We start from the raw sequence: 7,861 nt of genomic DNA, 5'->3' as shown, positions 1-7,861 counted from the left end.
CCCAGCGCTGCCCTCCTCCGGGGCAGGGGGCGGGGGCAAGCAGAGAGCTCCCCCAAAAGGGTGTGACATCTCCCAGCAGGGCCCAGCATGGGCGGCCCTGCCCAGACACCCTTCCAGAGTCCCAGGGGCCTGGGGGACCACTTGTTCCGTGGGGTTCTGAAACAGAAGCAGAACCGTGCTGGCACCCAAGTGGGGCCCGAGGAACGGAAGCCTGGGTTGTGGCTGGACCTGCTCCGCCCGGAGCCCCCGGCCTCCATCAGCCGGGTGACTGGTTCACGCTCGGAAGCACTGGCGTGCCCCTGTCAAGTCCAGAAGCCTCTCCTGTTCCCCTAGCCAGGGCCGACTGCCCCTCAGGAGTCCCCAGGGGCAGAGGGAGGCCGCTGAGCCCAAGCTGGCAGAACGTGGGTGTCTCGGGTAGGGAACACCACCTCCCTTTATACCTGGCGAGGCCCCCAGAACCCACCAATCTCACTGGAGACTAAGGGGCAGAGCCCCACGGCGGGGCCTTGGCAAACCCCACTGCCAGTGAGGGTCTCTGGTCCCCGCCTCTCAGGCAGGGCGGGGGGAGGGCCTGGCCTTCCTTCCCGGCGGCCCCCGCAACCCCCTCAGGACGGTGGGGTGGAGGAGGGAGGAGGAGGCAGGACGCAGGGCCAGAGGCCCGCAAAGGGACCCTCGCTCGGCCAGGAGCTGCTCTCGGCCCCTCCCCCACACCAGACCCAGATGGAACCCCCTGCCGGTGAGTGGGAGATGGTCCCGCCTCCAGGGAACCCTCGCCTGCGTCACAAAGGAGGCCCGGAAGCCTCAGTGGAACCCCACCTGAAGCCACTGCTCTCCGGCCCTGGGAGCCCTCCCACCTGGCCCCAGCTCACGGGAGCTCTAGGCCAGCCCGACCCAGCCTTCTGAGACCTGCCCGTGGGACGAGGCCGTCCCCGAGTGACCTGAAGGTGAGCCGAGGGAGGGGGCCTGCCTGCCAGGGCCGGCTTTCCTGGGCAGCACGGAGGGAGCACCCTAGCAGCACCCAGCCCGTCTCCCAGGGGCCGGGCAGAGCATTCTGTGAGCACGCCCACACCGTTCCCCTCCGACGAGCCCCATTTCCTTGGCTGGCCACCATAGCCCGGAGAGGCCTGCTCTGATTCCCCAGCACTTGGCTTTGCCCTTAGCCCTCAATATGAAAGTGTGTGCGCACTTTTCTGCCAAACCGAGTTCCTGGAAGCGAGCGACACAGAAGGAGAGAACGCATTCACTAGTTCTGATCTAAGACAAAAGCCATTGGAGAGGCCGGAGCCACAGACCCAGCCAAGGCTCGGACCCGTCCAGCCGAACCCGTTCCTTCGTTCATCGTTCAGCGGACGTTGGTTGATGCCTCTGGGGTCGTGGGTACCAGAGTGGGTGCCGGGGACCCAGGCAGACGGAGCCCCGCGCCCCCATGGTGCCGACATTTCCCATGGGGAGGGGGACCACGGAAACAGAAGTCAGGGGCATCGAGCCTGAAACGCACATCTGGTGGCAAAACAGAAATCGGGTCCGGGGGTCAGGCTGTTGAAGACGGACCCAGGGAAGGCTCCACTGGGAAGATGGCCTTGAGCAGGGGCTTTTGGGGAGTGAGGGGGCGGGGGGAGGGTCTGGGGGAAGGGCAAAGCCTCCGAGGAGGGGTCTGCCGGGCGCTGAGGGCGGGGGACCATATCGGGTGCGCAGAGAGATGACGGGGGCTGCGGAGGGTGCTGAGATCAGTGCAGACCTGGCTTCTCTCTGTTTGGGTCATGGAGCGGGTGAGGCCCGGGGAGAGTAAGACCCGCCTAGGACTACCCACCCCCCCCCGCCCCCGCCCAGAGCGGGAGACAGAACTCAGGCAGACCCCTGGGCATTGGCAGGTAGGGACACCTGCGCCAGCCCCAGCGTGTCTCAGCAGCCGCGCTTGCCCGCCCACGGGCCCGACTGGCATTGTCTTCCTCAGGCTTTTCCCGAACTCGCGGCCCTGCCCGGTGCAGCGTGGGCGCTGGTGCGGGGCTCGGCTGTGTCACGGTGTTTGAGGACCGGGAGTCTGACGCACAGGCCAGCGGCCAGCTGTTCCCAGCTGCACAGCCGTCCCGGGGGCAGGGCTGTGCGCGCCAGCAAAGAGGGGCGTGTGCACACCCACTTGCCAAAGGGAACGCAGACCTCACAGCCCTCGGGGTCTGCTGTCCCCGCCTGTCCCCAGGCAGCACGCCCTCTCCTGTCTGCCACAGCCCTGACGGTCCTCCGCCGCTGCCCACCCCTGGAGTGGCGGGGGCAGGGGAGGGTGGGGAAGGGGGACACAGGGATGCACGCCGGCCAGGTGGCTGCTGGGGCTGGCCTTCATGGTCACTGCCTGCGTGGGCAGCCGTCCTTCTGGTCTCCCCAGGGTCCACTCCTGGGCTCCCGGGCGGGAAAGGTGGGCAGGAAGCCCAGTGGCCCACGCCACCTCCCAGAGGGTTTTCGGGGCCCGTAGCTCCAGGACCCCCTCCCCAGCCCCGGGCACTAGGGCCCCAGGCCGGCTCCGCTGCCCTAGCCCCTTGGCAAGCATGGGGAGCCGGGCCTGCCGGGTCCCTAGTGCCCACCCCCAGCTGTGAGCAGAGTGGTCCCTGGACGACCCCTGCTGGAGAGCAGGCTTGGAGAAGCCGACCTTGGGGAGAGGTTGCCACCATGGCCCGCGGGCCGCACCGTCCCCGCCCCCCACCGGCGCCTCGGGCCCTCAGAGACTCTGGCCTGGGGAGACCGGCTAGCGAGACACAGGCCGAGAGCCGGCTGTGGACCGGGCGGTGGGGACAGGAGCCCGGTGTCCTGAAGGGACCGGCACCGGCCTCCCAGCCTCAGGCAGGGCCCCAGGGGCTCTACGCGCGGCTCCCCACCCTGGCCGGACACACAGCCCTTGCCCTTGGCCTCGGCCTTTCTCAGCTGTGCACTTTCCCCCGTCTAGAGACTTGGCGATGGGGAAGCCCGAGAGCCCCGTAGGGATGGTGGAGATTGCCGGCTGGTCGGGACAGAAGCGCCCGGGCCTCCTGGAGGGGGGGCTGCTGCTGCTGCTGCTGCTGCTGAGTGTCGCCCTGGTGGCCCTGGGCCTCCTCTACGCCGCCCGCGGCGGAGGTGAGTGAAGGCGCCCCCCGCCCACCCACCCCGATGCGCCAGTCTTGTCGACGGGGCAGGCGGGGGCCCAGGGTCCGCACCTGGCACTAACCTGCAGGGCGCCGGCGGCCCCTTCCAGAAGGCTCTGCCCAGGGCCGGCCGCCCCGGCCGGTTCCGCGGGCTCCGCGCAGCCCCCTCCCTTCCCGCACTGCGGTCCCAGCCGGCAGGTGGCGGGAGCCGCGCTCTTCCCCTGCGCTCACCTGTGTCTCACGGAGGCGGCTGCCATCCTCCTCCTCCCCCGCCCTGCAGAAGCCGTGACCCCCAGACAGGCTCCCCTGGGTGCAAGACGGTGGGAGGGGTCAGACCGGGCTCCCGGGGGTGCAGCCGGGGCTGCTGCGCAAGGACACTCCTCTCCTGGTTCCCCCTCCGCGTGGATAGGGAGGGGCTGTCCCCGGCTTGGGTGGGGGGCCTGGCGGGGGTGGGGCTCACGTGTCTGCACCTGGGCTGCACCCTGCTGCTCACAGGCGCCACCCCCGCCCGGATGTGGGTGCTGACCCCCCACCCCCACCCCCAGGGCAGCGGGCGCGGGACTCCGGAGAGGGGCTCACAGTAGGGCATCACGGCCTTTGTCACTAGAATGACACTGGCCTGGCCCTGGCCCCGTGCACCGCAGGGAACCAGCCATCCTTTGCTAGACGAGGCTATTTCCGGGGACCAGAAGTGGGCGCAGCCTGTGGATGTGATGGGCGTCCCAGCCCAGCGCTGCTCCCAGCCTGTCCAGGCACCCGGAAGGCCCCTGCCAGCTGCTCTGGTCTCTGGCCCCTCTGGGAGCCCCGCCAGGGTGGGGGCACTGCCAGCTCCAGGGGCAGGAGCCTCTGGCTGCACAGAGAGCCCTGGGGAGCCCAGACCTCGAGGAACCTAGTTCGGGGCTCGCTGGGCTGGAAACACCTGGTTCAGAGGCTCCCAGAGGACGGGACTGTCCCCCCGGCCCCCACCCCCCAGCTGATCTCGGCCTCAGGCCCTCTGAGGCGGCGGAAGAATTTACATGCAGTGTTACTGCGTATTTCCCAGTGCTTTCTCATTTCCACGATGATTTTTTTTCTTGGATTCCTGAGTTATTTCGAATTTTTTTTTTGCTTTTTAATTTCCAGACGCACGGAGATTTGGCCAGTTACCTTTTCTCATTGGCTTCTCACTTAACTGCATTGTGGTCAGAAACCAGGGTTTACGCGGTGCTGATTCTTGGGTGTTTGCTGAAGCCCGCTTTGGGACTGCCACGTGGTCAGTTTTGCAAATAATCCACGCGTGTTTGTGGAAGACACCCAATCACTAACTGTTAGATGAAATTGGAGATAGAGATATATCCACACCAATCGAATCTTCTATATATTTGGGGTTTTTTTTAATTTTCTTGTGTGAAATCTTGCACTAGAGAACCGCCAGTTTTCCTCGTATTTATGCCAAGTATTAATTTGTCTATTTTAAGGCTACGTTATTATGTGCGTCTTCACACAGCCTATCATTGCACAGTGACACCTTCTATCTGAATGTCTTTTGCCTAACGTTCTGTGCTGTGCGACGTGCATATAACCACTCGGCCCATTTTCTTCCATTCTTTCTCTGTCAGACCTTTTGTGTCTTTCGCCTTCGATGTGTCTCTTGCAACCGTATGAATCTGGATTGGATTGGGGTCTTTGTCTCTTACCCGGAGAATTGAGTCTTACTGGCCTTCGTTATGGTTGCCGTCCGCCTTCTTTTGGGTGGCTCTGTTATTTTTTCCTCCTCTATTTTCCCTCCGCTAGCGTGCAGGTTTTCAATCATCACTGTCCATTTAGGGGTTCTCGTTGATTTTTTGTTTGGACAGTTGTTTTAAAAGTTACGGACAAGTGCTTTTTGGGAAATCACACGCGTTTTTATAGAAATTACAGTAGGAGATGAAGCCCCATGTCCGCGGTCCTGCCCCTCCTGGAATCCTGCTCCTACGAAGCAGCCACATTGACTTTCCAGCACGGAAGCCAGCAAACGCTGGCCCGGGTTTTGTAAATAAAGTTTTATTGGAACACAGCTGTGCCCACTCATTTATGTATTGTCTGTGGATGTTTTCCTGCTACAAGAGCTAAGTTGAATTGGTCAGAGTCTGTGTGTGGCCCACAAAGCCTAAAATATTTATTGCCCGGCCCCTGACAGGAAAATATTGGTAACCCTTGGACTGAGGTGGCTTTCCGTATCTAAACCTTGACTTTGAACCTCTTTTACTGTCAGTGTTGGGTCATGAGGAGGCGTTATAAGGTTGTGGTTAATGCCCAGGCGTGGCATTTTATGGGCATTTTAATGCCCAGGCATGGCGAGGCGTGCCGGCCCCGCCCCCAGATCCTATTGCGTGACCTTGGGAGGTTTCTTCCGTGCCTCTGTGCCTCAGTTTCTCCGTCTGTGAAATGGAACATAACATAGTACACACACAAGAGGCTTACTTGAGTGCCCATGATTTAATGCATCAGTAACACTTAGAAAAATGCCTACGTCTGTCATGGTGTTCGTGAGCAGATTTAATGGCAAAATAGCCGATTTGTCATTTACCCACTACCAGTATGGTTATCGACGTGCCGAAGGGAAGGCAGATTCAGCTCCCTACACAACCCAGAGCCTGCCCTCGCAATACAGACGTGTCCGTGCTTTGTGGTAAAGACTGAGGGTCATACACAGCTGAGCTATGAAGAAAAGTTGGGTCGCGTCTCCTCTCTTTGCCATTATCTGGTTACCTTGTCATTAATAGCTACCTCGTTCCAGAGGCTTCCTTTTTTTCGGTCACATTATTTCATTACCAGCCCGTCTGCCTCTCAGATGTCACCCTTTTGGGTCCTAAGATAGATTTTCGTGGATTGCGGGATGGGGCTTGAGTACCCAGTACTGATGGTTCCCCAACAGTGAATCACTTTGGTGCGAGTCCCTTCAAAATGACATTTCTAGGGGCGCCCGGGGGGCTCAGTCGGTTGAGCGTCCGACTTTGGCTCAGGTCGTGATCTCGCGGTTCGTGGGTTCGAGCCCCGCGTCGGGCTCTGTGCTGACAGCTCGGAGCCTGGAGCCTGTTTCTGATTCTGTGTCTCCCTCTCTCTCGGCCCCTCCCCCGCTCGTGCTCTGTCTCTCTCAAAATTAAATAAACATTTTTTTGAAAATGACATTTCTAAATCTGCAAGTTCTGTTCCCAACCTCTCTGATCTTTCCTCCAAAGAGTTTTTCAATGCAGCTCAAGGAGCTACACCTGCGGTCTCCTGCACGAAAAGGTCCTTCGGACGGTTTGTAAACTGAGACGCAGCTGGCTCACTCCGCCTGGCCTCAGGTTCCGCTCCTTCAACAAGAGGCCAGATCGCTGGGGTCCTGTTCATGTCGAGGAAAGCCAAAGAATCCGTCATTCTGCGTTCCCCGTATCAATTATTAGGTGGTTATGAGGTGTGGTAATACGGTTTGAGCCTACACAAATATAAGGTATACAGTTATCTTTCCAGAATCCCATGGATCCCGGGTCTGGGGGAGCCTTGCCAGGCTCGCTTACTTGTTTTTGTTGTAAAAAGAAAAGCCATTCCGGAGTTCTCCGTTCTTTTTTCTTTCCGGCTGGACCCATTTTCCTCCTTCCTGGAGACCCTCCGTCAGGATTTATCCTAGGCAGGTGTGCTGGAAATGGACTTCCTCAGCTTCTGCTTCTCTGAAAAAGCCTTTCTTTCCTCTGCGTGTTGAAAGATTTTTATCTCTGAGTAGAGAATCCTCGGTTGACCGTTGGGTTTTTCCCTCAGTCACTCCGTTGCCTTCTGGCTCAGACGGCTGCTGCGGGAAAGGCCGCCATGACTCCCGTCTCTGTTGTTTCCATCTGTAATGTTTCTCCTTTTTCTGTTGCCCTCGAGATTTTTTCTCTCTGACCTCGGCTGCGGTGTGGCCGGGGGAAGCGCGTGCGCGTTTCAGTATTTTAGGATTCGTGCTGCGTGTGTTCTTTGGAATCTGGGAGTTCTTTGGAATTTGTTCGACTCATTTTGGGAAACTCTCAGCCATTATCTTTTCAAATATTTCTTCTGACCCCTTTCTCTCTCTCTCTCTCTCTCTCTCTCTTTCTTCTCTTGACGGTTTGATGCTGTCCCGCAATACTTGGATGGCCTGTTCAGTGTTCCTCACCCTTTTAGTCTCTGTGCAGCGGTTTAAAGAGTCTGACCCGAATTAGTCTCCACGTTCGCTGCCTCTTTCCTCGGCCGGATCCAGCGTGCTGGGCAGCCAGTCAGGAAAATCCTCAACCTGTAATAATATGCTTTTTATTTCTGATATTTCCACATGACTCCTTTTTTATAGTTTCTATCTCTGCTGAAATGTCATATCTGTTCAAGCATGCCGTCCTCCTTTTTCATTAAATCCTTTAACGTATCACCCATAGTTGCGTTAAAGTTCAGCTCTGATGGTGCCAGCATTTGGGCACTCTCTGAATCTAGTTCTTTCTTTTTTTTTTTAAGTTTTTTTTTAAGTGTTTATTTACTATTGAAAGAGAGTCAGAGCATGAGCAGGGGAGGGGCAGAGGGAGACACAGAATCCGAAGCAGCTCCAGGCTCCGAGCTGTCAGCACAGAGCCCGACGCGGGGCTCGACCCCACGAACCGTGAGATCATGACCTGAGCCGAAATCAAGAGTCGGGGGCTCAACCAGCCGAGCCCCGCAGGCGCCCCTCTGTGAATCGAGTTCAGCCGATTATTTGGTAGCAGCGGACCGCTCGACTGCCTTTCTGGCTTTTGCCTGTGTGTGTCTCA

General features: G+C 59.0%; 1 protein-coding gene across 3 annotated transcripts in view; it reads left to right on the top strand.

Moving 5' to 3' along the window:
• The first annotated feature begins 187 nt into the window (after nt 1-187).
• The window catches only part of MMEL1 (membrane metalloendopeptidase like 1), a 31,750-nt gene continuing 24,076 nt past the window's right edge, over nt 188-7,861 (top strand). Inside the window, exons 1-3 of one of the 3 annotated variants that reach the window (XM_042996121.1) lie at nt 188-414; nt 764-944; nt 2,936-3,102. In XM_042996121.1, the coding sequence (XP_042852055.1) occupies nt 2,946-3,102 (157 nt within the window). In that variant the 5' untranslated portion in view covers nt 188-414; nt 764-944; nt 2,936-2,945. Of the gene's footprint in view, nt 415-658; nt 945-2,935; nt 3,103-7,861 lie in introns of those variants that run through there. The other 2 variants (XM_042996122.1, XM_042996120.1) reach the window with 2 other exon arrangements.

This window comes from Panthera tigris, chromosome C1 (genome assembly GCF_018350195.1).
Source record: "Panthera tigris isolate Pti1 chromosome C1, P.tigris_Pti1_mat1.1, whole genome shotgun sequence".
Classification (NCBI taxonomy): Eukaryota; Metazoa; Chordata; class Mammalia; order Carnivora; family Felidae; genus Panthera; species Panthera tigris.
This window is presented reverse-complemented; position numbering and strand designations above follow the sequence as displayed.